This window comes from Pseudophryne corroboree, chromosome 3 (genome assembly GCF_028390025.1).
Source record: "Pseudophryne corroboree isolate aPseCor3 chromosome 3, aPseCor3.hap2, whole genome shotgun sequence".
Taxonomy (NCBI): Eukaryota; Metazoa; Chordata; class Amphibia; order Anura; family Myobatrachidae; genus Pseudophryne; species Pseudophryne corroboree.
In genome coordinates, this window is record NC_086446.1 from 35,776,030 (window position 1) to 35,792,749 (window position 16,720).

Genomic DNA, 16,720 nt, shown 5'->3' on the forward strand with positions numbered 1-16,720 from the left:
CCCGTTCCTCTCTGGTGTATCTCATACAATAGTCCTTAGATCATAGTTTGGGCTTTCTCAGAGGCCACTAGCACATTTGTGATAGCTCACACACTTATCAGATGTGTATAAATAGAGTCCTATTTACTGTACATGTATAATTGTAATAAACTGTAGTTGGGAAATTGAAACAAAACAACTGATCATCTTAATCTCATTAATATTATGATAATTTGTTCCTCAAGGTAACAAAATTCTATTGTCATACATTTCTTGCCAGCAGATGGAGGCATAAGCCAGAAGACCTCAGAGGGAGATCTCATTTTGTCTTCAGATATTAAAATACAAGATAACATCACACAGGACTCTCCAGGAGACATACCCATTACTCTAAATATCCATTCTATACCTCACTGTGCAGATATATCATCTGATCCCTCTAATCATGTGGAATGTTCTCCGAATAACTCAAATATTGCTACACATAGTGCTGCTCTTACAGGTGATTCAGTCTTTATCTGTTCTGAATGTGGTAAAAGTTTTGTACGTCACTCAGTGTTTGTTATACATCAGAGGTATCACACAGGTGAGAGGCCATTTCCATGTTCTGAGTGTGGGAAGTGTTTTTTTCAGAAGTCAAATCTTGTTATACATCAGAGAAGTCACACAGGTGAGAAACCATTTCCGTGTTCTGTATGTGGGAAATGTTTTTCACAGAAATCGGATGTTATTAAACATGAGAGAAATCACACAGGTGAGAGGCCATTTCCATGTCCGGAATGTGGCAAATGTTTTGCAAATAAATCAAATCTTATTGTACATCAGAAAAGTCACACAGGTGAGAGTCTATTTCCATGTTCTGAGTGTGGGAAATGTTTTACAGCGAAATCAATACTTATTAGACATCAGAGAAGTCACACAGGTGAGAAGCCATTTCCATGTTCTGAGTGTGGGAAATGTTTCACAGAGAAATCGGTTCTTATTAGACATCAGAAAAGTCACACAGGTGAGAGGCCATTTCCATGTTCTGATTGTGGGAAATGTTTTACACATAAATCCAATCTTGTTACACATCAGAGATGTCACACAGGCGAGAAGCTATTTCCATGCTCTGAGTGTGGAAAATGTTTTACACGGAAATCAAATGTTGTTACACATCAGAGAAGTCACACAGGTGAGAGGCCATTTCCATGTTCTGCGTGTGGGAAACGTTTTAAATATATATCAAGTCTTGTTGCACACGAGAGAATTCATACAGGTGAGAAGCCATTTCCATGCTCTGAGTGTGGGAAATGTTTTACATGGAAATCAAATGTTGTTATACATCAGAGGAGTCACAGGTGAGAAACCATTTCCATGTGATGAGTGTGGGAAATGTTTTACATTGAAATCACAACTTGTTATACATCAGAGAAGTCACACAGGTGAGAAACCATTTCCATGTGATGAGTGTGGGAAATGTTTTACACAGAAATCAGATCTAGTTAAACATAAGAGAAGTCACACAGGTGTGTAACTATATCCATGTACTGAGGACCAACTTTGTATGTAAACTCTATGGTTTTAGTCAGCTTCGTTGGACAAAGACTTCTTGGACCCGGTTGTCTGGATCCGATGGCCATTCTGAGTAAGATGCTGTTTATGCAGACTAGCCAAGGTCTGCTACCATCAGACGTCGCTAATCCGCTGCTGCTTCCTCAGACGTAGCCCACAGCCCTCCTGCTGCTTTCTATTTGTATGGTTTTGTACAGCTGCTTCCCTGTGGCTGCAATTCTTTACAGATCGACATCAGGCTCTGAGTGCACAAAATACTTTACAGTGAAGTAATATCTTGTTACACACCAGACAATCCACATGAGGAGAACTGATTGGCATGTGGGGATGACTGAGTGGTATAAATTCATGTATGAGAGGAATGTACGTAGGATTGAATGGCACTTGTGGAGCTTTTCAGTACTTGTGAGATCTGAAGGGGTATTTTATGGCATTTTGCAGCAAGTGAGGGGCAATTTGGGATGAATGATGTCGGCTTGCCCTGCATTGTTTTTCTTTCTCTTTTCTGTTCTGAAATTTAGACCTGTGTTTCTTTTGGATGTCGTAGGGCTGCACTTTCTGTCTTTTTAGCCGGATGTGTATGCAGAAAATTAATTCTAAAAATTGAGAGAGTCATGATGTAGTCTAGGTAAAGCATAGACGTATCAGGTGTAACATTAGAACCACATGCCTAATATTGTGTATCTCCCTATTGGGCCACCATAAGGCATGGATTTCATAAGACCTCTGAAGGTGAAGGTGTTCTGAAGGATCTGGAACCAAGATGCTAGCATCAGATCCTTTAAGCCCTGCAAGTTGTGAGGTTGGACCTCGAAGGCTCAAAAATATCAGATTGAGATCTGGGGAATTTGGAGGTCAAGTCACCACCTTCATCTCTTTGTCACTGCCGTCAGGGAATACAGTTGCCAAAAGAGGTGTACTTGTTATGCTACAATATTTAGGTAGGTGATAATTTTCAGAGTAACAACCTCATGAATGGCTGGACTTTCACAGCAGGACATTGCCAGAGCATCTAGCTGCCTCCACTGGCTTGCCTTCCCATCTTGGAGCCAACCCTTCTGTACGTAAACGATGCACCCGCCGTCCAAATATTTAAAATTTTGCTAATTTTACTTTATAAGTTATAAATATATTAGATTATATTTATAGTGTAAATTTGGCAAATATTTAAAATGTTGCATTACTTTCAAAGATGTAAGCTGCAGTGTGGGGTGATGATATTAGTGTGCGATGTACATAATGAGAGTATGATGCAAGAAATTTATCCTGAGGAATGTGCAGGTCTGCACTGAAACGCGTCACATTACCCTGTGTTATTCACATGATTGCAGCAATTGTTAGATTCAGTACAAAGCTCTTCCTATAACATTGGTATCTATCATCACCGGCTTCAGCATGACTGAGTAACCTGCACCAGAGTAATAGCTGTGTATAACATCTAATCCAGATGTCTCTGCTACCGGTGTACAAGTAATACAGACGCAGCGTCACTGAGTAACCTGCACCAGAGTAATAGCTGTGTATAACACCTAACCCAGCCGTCTCTGCTACCGGTGTACATGTAATACAGACGCAGCGTCACTGAGTAACCTGCACCAGAGTAATAGCTGTGTATAACACCTAATCCAGCCGTCTCTGCTACCGGTGTACATGTAATATAGACGCAGCGTCACTGAGTAACCTGCACCAGAGTAATAGCTGTGTATAACACCTAATCCAGCCGTCTCTGCTACCGGTGTACATGTAATACAGACGCAGTGTCACTGAGTAACCTGCTCCAGAGTAATAGCTGTGTATAACACCTAATCCAGCCGTCTCTGCTACCGGTGTACATGTAATACAGACGCAGCGTCACTGAGTAACCTGCACCAGAGTAATAGCTGTGTATAACACCTAATCCAGCCGTCTCTGCTACCGGTATACATGTAATACAGACGCAGCATCACTGAGTAACCTGCACCAGAGTAATAGCTGTGTATAACACCTAATCCATCCGTCTCTGCTACCGGTGTACACGTAATACAGACGCAGCGTTACGGTGAGACTACCTGCACGTTACATCAGAGGAGCAGTCACATGCTCTGTATGACATCATCACGGCTGTCTCTCTCCATATGATCCTGCAGTGTAGGCACATTCTGTATCTCATGCTGTGATGTCATCCCATTACATAAGAGTCCCCTGATGTTATGTGTCTCCGATACCTTGATATCTGCTGATAGCTGTGATCAGTTGCTGAAGATTTGTTATTATAATGAATATGTAAAGCTGTTTCTTGTAATAAAATGCTGGTAAAGGATCTGTGAGTGAGTGAATGTCATTGGTGCTCAGCCGCCACTATATGTATTTAGGGAAACACTGACCAATCACCGCACCCAGCGCCCTGACAGCCAATGTGGTTATAATGTATAAGTTCTATTCTATAACAAGTTACATAAACATTTAATGTATAAAAAAAATAGGATTTTAATTACCTACCAGTAAATCCTTTTCTTGTAGTCCATAAGGGGTCTTCGTACGATGGGCGTATAGATGGGGTCCAAAGAAGCCGGTGCACTTTAAATTCCAACTGGGTGTGCTGGCTCCTCCCCTCTATGCCCCCTCCTACAGCCAGTATAGGTAAAACTGTGCCAGAAGGAGAATGGACATACTTGAGAGAAGGAACATAAACAAGTGGTGAGATTCACACACCAGCACACCATAACATAAACTGACCAGCAATGACTGGTAACAAAACAGCAAAAGCTGAACAGGTAAACCTATATAAAAGAAAACCTGCAGAAAAGTCAACGCACTGAGGCGGGCGCCCAGTATCCCTTATGGACTATGAGAAAAGGATTTACTGGTAGGTAATTAAAATCCTATTTTCTCTAGCATCCATAAGGGATACTGGGGTCTTAGTACGATGGGGACGTCCCAAAGCTTCCAGAATGGGCGGGAATGTGCGTAGACCTCTGCAGCACCGCCTGCCCAAACTGTGTATCCTCTTTGGCCAGGGTATCAAGCCTAAGCCAACGAGCAATGGACTGCTTAGAAGCAGGACAGCCCATATTCTGCGCATCGTAAAGAACAAACGGAATACGTCTTTCCGAGCCGTCCTCATGATATAGATCTTCAATGGTAGCACAGCATCCAATGCCTCTGGAGGAGCAGAAGTGCCAGAACTTGATGGAATTACAATAGGTTGATTCAAGTAGAATGTAGAGACAACCTTCGACAGGAACTGCTATCTAGTCCTGAGCTCAGCTCTGTCTTCATAAAAGACCAAATATTGACTTTTACATGATAAGGCCCCCAATTCAGAGACATGCCTAGCAGAAGCCAGGGCCAGTAACATTACCATCTTCCACGTAAGGTACTTGTCTTCTACCATCATCATAGGTTCAAACCAGGAGGACTGTAGAAATTCCAATACTACATTCAAATCCCAGGGTACTGTTGCGGCACAAAGGGAGGCTGTATGTGAAGTACCCCTTGCAAGAAGGGGGGTCACTCCGAGTTGTTCGGTAGCTGCTTTCGTTCACAGCACAGCGATCAAGCAAAAAACGGCAGTTCTGCGCATGCATATGCGGTGCAACGCGCACGCGCGTCGTACTCTTACAACGAACAATGTAGTTTCACACAAGGTCTAGTGAAGCTTTCAGTCGCACTGCTGGCCGCAGGGTGATTGACAAGAAGTGGGTGTTTCTGGGTGTCAACTAACTTTTCAGTGAATGAGTGGAAAAACGCAGGCGTGCCAGATAAAAAGGCAGGCGTGGCTGGTGAAACGCAGGCGTGGCTGGCTGAACGCAGGGTGTGTTCATGACGTCAAAACAGGAACTGAATAGTCTGAAGTGATTGCAAGCTGGAGTAGGTCCTTTCGTTCGCACTTCTGCTAAGCTAAAATACACTCCGAGAGGGTGGCAGCTTAGCGTTTGCACGGCTGCTAAAAGCAGCTAGCGAGTGAACAACTCGGAATGAGGGCCAAGGTCTAAACTTTTGGCAACACTGCCAACTTCTGTAAGAAAATAGAAAGGGCTGAAATCTGGACCTTGAGAGAGCCCAGACGTAAGCCAATATCCACTCCAGCCTGCAGGAAACGTAAGAAACGTAAGACAAGCTGCAGGAGGATACTTGTGCTCCTCACAGACCTATCTCCTCCAGATATGATGGTAGTGCTTTGATGTCACAGTCTTCCTGGCCTGAACCATGGTTGCAATAACGTTTTTGGAAAAACCTTTGCGAGCTCGGATGTTCCGCTCAACCGCTATGCCGTGAAACTAAGCCGCCGTAAGTCCGGGTAGCTGAATGATCCTAGTTGAAGAAGATCTCTTCTCACTGGCAGAGGCCAAGGGTCGTTGACTGACATGTGCAGAAGATCAACGTACCATGCCCTCCGAGGCCAGTCTCGGGCAATCAGAATTGCCTGGACTCCTCGACACCTGATTCTCTTTAGCACCCTCGGGAGCAATGGAATCAAAGGAAACAGGTAGACCAACCGGTAAGGCCACGGCGTTGTCCGTGCATCTACTGCTATCGCCTGAGGATCCCTGGTTCTTGAACAATAGTCAAAGCTTCTTGTTGAGCCGAGATGCCATCATGTTGATCTGCGGACAGCCCCACAGGTTGGTGATCTGCTGAAACACCTGTTGGTGGAGGCCCCACTCGCCCGGATGGAGATCGTGATGACTTAGGAAATCCGCTTCTCAGTTGTCCACCCCCAGAATAAAGATGGCCAACATTGCTCTTGCATTTCTTTCTGCCCTGAGGAGTATCCTTGACACTTTTCGCATGCAGGCTCTGCTCTTTGTTCCTCCCTGTCGATTGATGTATGCCACCGCCGTGGCGTTGTCCGACTGAACTTGAACAGCCCAATCCCGGAGCAGAGGAGAGGCCTGGAGCAGAGCGTTGTAGAACGCCTGAAGTTCCAGAATGTTGATAGGAACTAGGGCTTTGACAACTAGCCATCCTTTCAGACTCGCATCAGTTGTAAGGAGGATCCAATCCTGAATGCCGAAGCTTCGACCTTTCAGCAGGTTTGAGAACTGTAGCCACCACAGGAGGGAAATCTTCGCCGGGTATGGGTCATTGGGTCGACCCAACTTAGGTTGACAAGCATTAGGTTGACATGGGCATTGAATCGACATGTACTAGGTCAACAGGTCAAAATGTTGACAATAGTTTTTTTTACTGTTTTTGGTGTAGTTTTCTCCGTAAAGTGACAGGGAACCCAAATTAGTGCACTGTGTCCCCTCGCATGGCTTGCCATGCTTCGGGAAAGGTTACCATTCCAATCATAGTCCACGTGGATCGTTAAGTATGAAAAAATCCCCAAAATGGAAAAAAAGTGAAAACTCAGGTCGACCTTTTGACCTGTCAACCTAGTACATGTGGACCTAATGGCAATGTAGACCTTCAGTGGTCGACCTAAGTTGGGTCAACCTAATGACCGTATCCCTCCTGGCCTGAGGGGAGAGACGTATGATCCAATGCATCTGAAGGTTTGATTCGGACCATTTGCTCAGGAGATCCAGTTTAAATGTTTTGGCATGGAACCTTCCATACTGGATCGCCTCATATGAGGTTACCATCTTTCCCAGCAATTGAATGCAAAGATGGATGGAGATCCAATCCGGCCGTAGAACCGCTCGAACCATTTCCTGGAGCGTCCTTGCCTTGTCCTCTGGGAGGAATACCTTCTGAGCCACTGTATCCAGAAATATTCCCAGGAAAAGGAGCCACTGGATAGGCTCCAGGTGAGACTTCTGCAAATTGAGAATCCACCCATGATGTGACAGAAGCTGAATAGTGTGGCTGATATTAAGCAATAGAAGCTCTCTGGATCTCGTCTTTATCAAGTGATCGTCTAGGTAAGGTACAATGTTGACCCCCTGGACTCTGAGCTGAAACATCATTTCTGCCATTACCTTCGTGAAGACCCTCGGAGCTGTGGACAGGCTGAAGGGCAGTGCCTGGAACTGCTAGTGATCGTTCAACAGGGCAAACCGCAGGTAAGCCTGGTGAGGCAGCCAAATCGGGATATGGAGATAAGCGTCCTTTATATCCAGCGAAACCACGAACTCCTGTTCTTCCAGACCTGAAATCACTGCTGTCAAGGATTCCATCTTGAATTTGAAGACCTTTAGGTAAGGGTTCAAGGATTTTAGATTCAAAATGGGCCTTACCAAACCATCTGGTTTTGGTACCACAAACAGGTTGGAGTAGTAACCCTTTCCCTGTTGTTGTAGTGGCACTGGAACAATGACTTGGGACTGGACCAACTTCAGGATGGCCTGTTGCAGTGTAACTCGCGTATCCTCCAAAAATGGTAAGCTTGACTTGAAAAATTGGTGTGGAGGAGCACTGTCGAACTCCAGCTTGTAGTCCTGAGAAATTAGCTCCTTTACCCAGGCATCCTGGCAGGAGCTTTCCCAGATGCGGCTGAAGTGACGCAACCGAGCTCTCATCTCGAGATTCCCTTGGGGTGGGGGGACACCGTCATGCCGAGGCCTCGGTGGAAGCAGAGCTGGTGCTTTGTTCCTGAGAACCTGCAGTGGCTGGTTTTCTTGTCTTGCCTCTGGTGCCTCATGTAGCGAAAACTGGCTCTTGACCGAAAACTAGTGGTCCGAAAGGACTGGGTAGACGGCCCCGGGTAGGAATGGCTGGCCGGTGGGGCCCCAGAGGGGAGTACCGTGGATTTCCCTGCAGTCGTTTTCAAAATCCACATATCCAACTCAACCTCGAATAGCCACTCTCCTGAGAAAGCTTGGAATCTGCGTCCGCTATCCACTGACACAGCCACAAAGCTCTGCGCGCAGACACTGCCATGGCAGTCGTCCTTGCTTTAATAGCGCCTATCTCCCTGATAGAATCACACAGGGTGCGTGCAGTGTCCTGAATGTGTTTTATCAGAGTAACCATATTCACCAGAGACATATACCAAAAAGTGCTCAAAAAAAGTATTGTCACTTGGAATTTTTCTTCAGGATTGTTCCAGGCTAACTTAAACATGTCATCTAATTCCTTAGAATCAGGGAAGGTGACGCTATCCTTTCTGGGAAAAGAACAACTGCTGTACCACAGCGTCTTCCGCTGGGATTTTTAACACATACCTGATAGCAAGTAGGAGGGGTTAAAACTCCTGCACCGGAGATGATTCTTCTGTAATAGGTTCCAACTCCTCCCCCTGTCCCTCTTCATTAGATTCTGAGAGTAAGTCAGGCAGCCCACGTTTATGTGGCCCTGAGCTAGGGAGAGGGGTCTGTCAGTCTGTCATCTGCCTTTGCAACCAGGACTGCTGCAGCTGCTGTGTCTTTTGACTTTTTGCAGAGAGCTGAGATGACCTGTCCACCATCATGGATTTTATAGTACCTAACCAGGATGGCTTTTGAACCTCCTTCCCAGCTTCCTCACTAACTTGGGAGGACTGGCTACATTGTTCACATGAGAGGGAATCAGCCACGGAGGGGGATAATCTGGTATTACATACTGTACATTATTGGTGTTTTACCATGTTTACAGGAGACAAAACACTCACACACAACAGACACTTTACAAGCAAGCCTGCCCAGACTGGTATGTGAGTATGAGACCCAGAGACAAGAGACCAGCACACCAAGCCTAGCAGACCCAGTAAGACTGCAGGCTGTATTATATACTGTGAGCTTGGTGTAACACTGGAGTTTTGTCCTTTTTAGGACACTATTTAATGTACAATAGCGGCTCTCCCCCTCACAAACACCCCTGTACCAGTTTCCTGCCTATCCTGAGTGTCCTGGAGGAGCTGTGTGCCTTGCTGCTGGAAGCAGAGGAAGGAGCCAGGAAGCCACTGGTTCTGCTCTGAATTAGCTCTGCCCCCTGTAATGGCGCCGGAGCTATGCATTTATTTATACTGGCAAATGTCTCCTATGGTTCCAAACACAGAATAAATACCTGTTTCCACCAAACCGCTGGCCAGTTTTTGCAAGGGGGCTATGAGATCCCCCCAATGGGGATCCAGATGCCGCCCCTGCGATAGTGCCACACCAAGAACTGGGGGACCTCCCTAGCGGGACCCCTGGTGTGTACTCACCACACTTCTCACCTTCAGGCATATGTTAGGGGTGTGCAGCGTGCTGCGATTGTGTTCGCTAAGGTGCCGTGCCCGCAGTACAACAACCTCTCAGGACGATGGCCTGCAGCGGGGAAGCGTCTCTGAAACCTTACAGAGGCCGGTGACCGTCCCCCCTAACTCCCACGTTGCAGGTATGCTGTTGCCCAAACAGCATACCGAAAACAATAAAGTTTAAAATAAATTCAAGAAAAATCTCTGGAGCTCCAGAGTGTGCATCCTCTTCTTTTCTAAATGGGCTGTAGGAGGAGGCATATGGTGGAGGAGCCAGCACACCCAGTTGAAGAAATTTAAAGTGCACCGACTCCTTTGGACCCCATCATACTAAGACCACAGTATCCCTTATGGATGCTAGAGAAAGTACAATAGATAATAGAATAATAAAATGTAAGATATGTATGAATATAGTGAACACCATCAAATGATTGCTCCATATTTTATGGATGAGGGTGCTCACACTGGTTCCGGTATGAATGGTCGACCATGTTATGGTCGACAGGCATTAGGTCGACCACTATTGGTCGACATGGACACATGGTCGACATGGACACATGGTCGACACATGAAAGGTCGATATGAGTTTTTTTTAACTTTCTCTGACGTCCTAGTGGATGCTGGGAACTCCGTAAGGACCATGGGGAATAGCGGCTCCGCAGGAGACTGGGCACAAAAGTAAAGCTTTAGGACTACCTGGTGTGCACTGGCTCCTCCCCTATGACCCTCCTCCAAGCCTCAGTTAGATTTTTGTGCCCGGCCGAGAAGGGTGCATTCTAGGAGGCTCTCCTGAGTTTCTTAGAAAAAGTTTAGTTTTAGGTTTTTTATTTTCAGTGAGACCTGCTGGCAACAGGCTCACTGCATCGAGGTACTAAGGGGAGAAGAAGCGAACCTGCCTGCTTGCAGCCAGCTTGGGCTTCTTGGCTACTGGACACCATTAGCTCCAGAGGGACCGAACACAGGCCCAGCCTCGGAGTCCGGTCCCAGAGCCGCGCCGCCGGCCCCCTTACAGAGCCAGAAGCAAGAAGAGATCCGGAAAATCGGCGGCAGAAGACATCCTGTCTTCACCAAGGTAGCGCACAGCACTGCAGCTGTGCGCCATTGCTCCTCATGCACACCTCACACTGCGGTCACTGATGGGTGCAGGGCGCTGGGGGGGCGCCCTGAGCAGCAATATTAACACCTTGGCTGGCGAAAATACATCACATATAACCCCCAGGGCTATATGGATGTATTTTAACCCCTGCCAGAATCCATAAAAATGCGGGAGAAAAGTCCGCGAAAAAGGGGCGGAGCCTATCTCCTCAGCACACTGGCGCCATTTTCCCTCACAGCTCCGTTGGAGGGAAGCTCCCTGGCTCTCCCCTGCAGTCCTGCACTACAGAAAGGGTTAAAAAATAGAGGGGGGCACTAATTAGGCGCAGTATTAATAAAACAGCAGCTATAAGGGGAAAAACACTTCTATAAGGTTATCCCTGTATATATATAGCGCTCTGGTGTGTGCTGGCATACTCTCCCTCTGTCTCCCCAAAGGGCTAGTGGGGTCCTGTCCTCTATCAGAGCATTCCCTGTGTGTGTGCTGTGTGTCGGTACGATTGTGTCGACATGTATGAGGAGGAAAATGGTGTGGAGGCGGAGCAATTGCCTGTAATGGAGATGTCACCCCCTAGGGAGTCGACACCTGAGTGGCTGAGCTTATGGAAGGAATTACGTGACAGTGTCAGCTCTTTACAAAAGATACAGACGCCGACACGGATACTGACTCCAGTGTCGACGATGAAGAGACGAATGTGACTTCCAGTAGGGCCACACGTTACATGATTGAGGCTATGAAAAATGTTTTACATATTTCTGATAATACAAGTACCACTAAAAAGGGTATTATGTTTGGTGAGAAAAAACTGCCTGTAGTTTTTCCTGCATCTGAGGAATTAAATGAAGTGTGTGATGAAGCGTGGGTTTCCCCCGATAAAAAACTGATAATTCCTAAAAGGTTATTAGCATCATACCCCTTCCCACCAGAGGATAGGGCACGTTGGGAAACACCCACTAGGGTGGATAAAGCGCTCACACGTTTGTCAAAACAGGTGGCACTACCGTCTCCTGATACGGCCGCCCTTAAGGAACCTGCTGACAGAAAGCAGGAGAATATCCTAAAATGTATATACACTCACACGGGTGTTATACTGCGACCAGCAATCGCCTCAGCCTGGATGTGCAGTGCTGGGGTGGCTTGGTCGGATTCCCTGACTAACAATATTGATACCCTAGATAGGGACAGTATATTACTGACTATAGAGCATTTAAAAGATGCATTTCTATATATGCGTGATGCACAGAGGGATATTTGCCGACTGGCATCAAGAGTAAGTGCGCTGTCCATTTCTGCCAGAAGAGGGTTATGGACGAGGCAGTGGTCAGGTGATGCTGACTCCAAAAGGCATATGGAAGTATTGCTTTATAAAGGGGAGGAGTTATTTGGGGTAGGTTTATCAGACCTGGTGGCCACGGCAACTGCTGGGAAATCCACATTTTTACCCCAGGTAGCCTCTCAACATAAGAAGACGCCGTATTATCAGGCGCAGTCCTTTCGGCCCCATAAGGGCAAGCGGGCAAAAGGCTCCTCATTTCTGCCCCGTGGCAGAGGCAGAGGAAAAAGGCTGCAGCAAACAGCCAGTTCCCAGGAACAGAAGCCCTCTCCCGTTTCTGCCAAGTCCTCAGCATGACGCTGGGGCTTTACTAGCGGACTCAAGAATTTCAGCGTGCAGTGGGCTCACTCACAGGTGGACCCCTGGATCCTTCAGGTGGTATCTCAGGGGTACAAATTGGAATTCGAGACGTCTCCCCCTCGCCGTTTCCTAAAGTCTGCTTTACCGACGTCTCCCTCCGAGGTCCGGATCGCATCTTCAAATGCATCAGCGGATAACCCTGTCACCAAAGACAAGGGTGTCTCTCCTGTGGTGGTTGCAGAGTGCTCATCTTCTAGAGGGCCGCAGATTCGGCATTCAGGACTGGGTCCTGGTGACCACGGATGCCAGCCTGCGAGGCTGGGGAGCAGTCACACAGGGAAGAAATTTCCAGGGCTTGTGGTCAAGCCTGGAGACATCACTTCACATAAATATCCTGGAGCTAAGGGCCATTTACAATGCCCTAAGCCAAGCAAGACCTCTGCTTCAAGGTCAGCCGGTGCTGATCCAGTCGGACAACATCACGGCAGTCGCCCACGTGAACAGACAGGGCGGCACAAGAAGCAGGAGGGCAATGGCAGAAGCTGCAAGGATTCTTCGCTGGGCGGAAAATCATGTGATAGCACTGTCAGCAGTGTTCATTCCGGGAGTGGACAACTGGGAAGCAGACTTCCTCAGCAGGCGCGACCTCCACCCGGGAGAGTGGGGACTTCACCCAGAAGTCTTCCACATGATGGTAAACCGTTGGGAAGAACCAAAGGTGGACATGATGGCGTCCCGCCTCAACAAAAAACTGGACAGGTATTGCGCAAGGTCAAGGGACCCTCAGGCAATAGCTGTGGACGCTCTGGTAACACCGTGGGTGTACCAGTCAGTGTATGTGTTACCTCCTCTGCCTCTCATACCCAAGGTACTGAGAATTATAAGACGGAGAGGAGTAAGAACTATACTCGTGGCTCCGGATTGGCCAAGAAGGACCTGGTGCCCGGAACTTCAAGAGATACTCACAGAGGACCCGTGGCCTCTACCTCTAAGAAGGGACCTGCTCCAGCAAGGACCCTGTCTGTTCCAAGACTTACCGCGGCTGCGTTTGACGGCATGGCGGTTGAACGCCGGATCCTGAAGGAAAAAGGCATTCCGGAAGAAGTCATTCTTACCCTGATCAAAGCCAGGAAGGATGTGACCGCAAAGCATTATCACCGCATTTGGCGAAAATATGTTGCGTGGTGCGAGGCCAGGAAGGCCACAACGGAGGAATTTCAACTGGGTCGATTCCTGCATTTCCTGCAAACAGGAGTGTCTATGGGCCTAAAATTAGGATCCATTAAGGTTCAAATTTCGGCCCTGTCAATTTTCTTCCAGAAAGAACTGGTTTCAGTTCCTGAAGTTCAGACGTTTGTCAAGGGGGTGCTGCATATACAGCCTCCTTTTGTGCCTCCAGTGGCACCGTGGGATCTCAATGTAGTTTTGGGGTTCCTAAAATCACATTGGTTTGAACCGCTTAAATCTGTGGACTTGAAATATCTCACATGGAAAGTGGTCATGCTGTTGGCCTTGGCTTCGGCCAGGCGCGTGTCAGAATTGGCGGCTTTATCTTATAAAAGCCCTTATCTGATTTTTCATACGGACAGGGCAGAATTGAGGACTCGTCCTCAATTTCTCCCTAAGGTGGTTTCAGCGTTTCACCTGAACCAGCCTATTTTGGTACCTGCGGCTACTAGGGACTTGGAGGACTCCAAGTTGCTGGACGTTGTCAGGGCCCTGAAAATATATGTTTCCAGGACGGCTGGAGTCAGAAAATCTGACTCGCTGTTTATCCTGTATGCACCCAACAAGCTGGGTGCTCCTGCTTCTAAGCAGACTATTGCTCGTTGGATTTGTAGTACAATTCAGCTTGCACATTCTGTGGCAGGCCTGCCACAGCCAAAATCTGTAAATGCCCACTCCACAAGGAAGGTGGGCTCATCTTGGGCGGCTGCCCGAGGGGTCTCGGCTTTACAACTTTGCCGAGCAGCTACTTGGTCAAATTCTACAAATTTGATACCCTGGCTGAGGAGGACCTGGAGTTCTCTCATTCGGTGCTGCAGAGTCATCCGCACTCTCCCGCCCGTTTGGGAGCTTTGGTATAATCCCCATGGTCCTTACGGAGTTCCCAGCATCCACTAGGACGTCAGAGAAAATGAGAATTTACTTACCGATAATTCTATTTCTCGTAGTCCGTAGTGGATGCTGGGCGCCCATCCCAAGTGCGGATTGTCTGCAATACTTGTACATAGTTATTGTTAACTAAATCGGGTTATTGTTGTTGTGAGCCATCTATCCAGAGGCTCCTCTGTTATCATGCTGTTAACTGGGTTCAGATCACAAGTTGTACGGTGTGATTGGTGTGGCTGGTATGAGTCTTACCCGGGATTCATAAATCCTTCCTTATTGTGTACGCTCGTCCGGGCACAGTATCCTGAGGCTTGGAGGAGGGTCATAGGGGGAGGAGCCAGTGCACACCAGGTAGTCCTAAAGCTTTACTTTTGTGCCCAGTCTCCTGCGGAGCCGCTATTCCCCATGGTCCTTACGGAGTTCCCAGCATCCACTACGGACTACGAGAAATAGAATTATCGGTAAGTAAATTCTTATTTTTTTGGGTGTCGTTTTTTGCGTAAAGTGACTGGGAACCCCAATTAGTGCACCGCGTCCCCTCGCATGGCTCGCTTCGCTCGCCATGCTTCGGGCATGGTGCCTACGCTCCGCTACTGCTTCGCTCGCCACAGATTACCGTTCCAATCGTAGTCCACATGGATCGTAAAGTATGGAAAACTTCCCCAAAAGAAAAAAAAGTTAATTCATGTCGACCTTTTCATGTGTCGACCTTTCATGTGTCGACCATTTTCATGTGTCGACCATGTGTCCATGTTGACCATGTCAATGTCGACCAATAGTGGTCCACCTAATGACTGTCGACCATAACATGGTCGACCATGTGAATGGATACCGCTCACACTTTGGGTGTTGATCCTTAGTGACAAGCCATGCCCGTGTTCCCAATCTCGGTGCCCGGACCCTGGAATGTACTATGTATCCCTGGAGTGTGCCTGTCAGACGCACGGAGAGATCCCATTTGATGGGTGTGCTATAAGAGTGTTGTGGGTGTTTCGCAGGACTGGTAGTAACATCAAATGCTTAACCGTGCACATTGGAGCCCATACTCTACACAATCTGTACCTAGCACGGCACTGGGGCAAGTCCCAAAGTTGCTTCCGATGACTGCAGCAGCTCAGTGTGTCCGTCACAGCACTTGCGCATTCAGATGCACACGTGTACACCAGGAGAAGGGCTTTTACAACAGTAGCATAAAGGTGCAGATTGCAGCTGTGACAAAAGATGCTACAGTATATAACAGTCGCTGCAGCACATGACGCACAATCAGTCCCTTTACCTTCAGTAGAACATGCCAAGAGTCTGAGCAATCCGATACGTACTGTGGTCCTACTGACAAGTGATGGGAATGCAGCAATGGTGATATGTGGTCACGTAACAGGGCACCTCTCATGCAGGAGAAAACAAGATTCCAAATAATTTTTATCAAATTTCAGGGGTATATAATGGCATAAATTCTCTGTATACAAGACATAGGTTACTTAATCAGATCTTAAGTAGCTTCTGTCTCATACAACACAATACTGTATATCATATATGTAAATCACATCTATATATTAACAGACCGTATAGGAAGAATATGGGGAAGGATTGATATGCAAAAGAGACACTGACCACACACGGCACAATTAAAAAAAAATAAAGAAAGAATAATAGAAAAAATAAAAAATATAAAATAAATATAAATAAAATATAATAAATATAAAATATAAAAATAAAGAAAAAATAAATAAATAAAGAGGAAGCTGAACAGAATATTCTGATAGTTGATCCATTAATAGAAATGGGGGCCTAGACATCTAGTTTCAAACCAATTTGTCGATTTAAAACTGATAACTATTTTTTTTTATGAATGCTTTCATGCATAAATTATAACCAATTGCACATTTTTAAAAAGTTTTAGACTTCAGCTCTTATAAAAACAAAAGTTTTAGTTGTTTTATTAAACTATAAAACTAAAGAAGTTCTACACCTGTGCACTTGAGTGGACATCATGCCTCTGCGACATAAAATACTGTTCCATGATAATAGGGCAATTTTTTTAAGTGTGAAAGTGTTTTTTATTCTTCATGAACAAAATGTAAGGTAAAATGTAAAACCAAATGTCTAGTATGGTTTCAATATGTTATCATGTTGCTTAGTATTGTTTTCTCCAGAAACAAAAAATCCTCTAAGTTGAAAGTAATGGGCCGGATGTAATCATGCCCGCGTTTGGTGGCCGTACGGAATGCCGGCCGAACTGTGATTTTTAAAAAAAAAAAGGGGA

General features: G+C 46.5%; 1 protein-coding gene across 1 annotated transcript in view; it reads left to right on the forward strand.

Moving 5' to 3' along the window:
- The window catches only part of LOC135057116 (uncharacterized), a 176,804-nt gene that overhangs the window by 75,402 nt on the left and 84,682 nt on the right, over positions 1–16,720 (forward strand). The window contains 2 exon segments of the mRNA XM_063963015.1: positions 260–1,319; positions 1,321–1,493. Of these exon segments, the coding sequence (XP_063819085.1) occupies positions 260–1,319; positions 1,321–1,493 (1,233 nt within the window).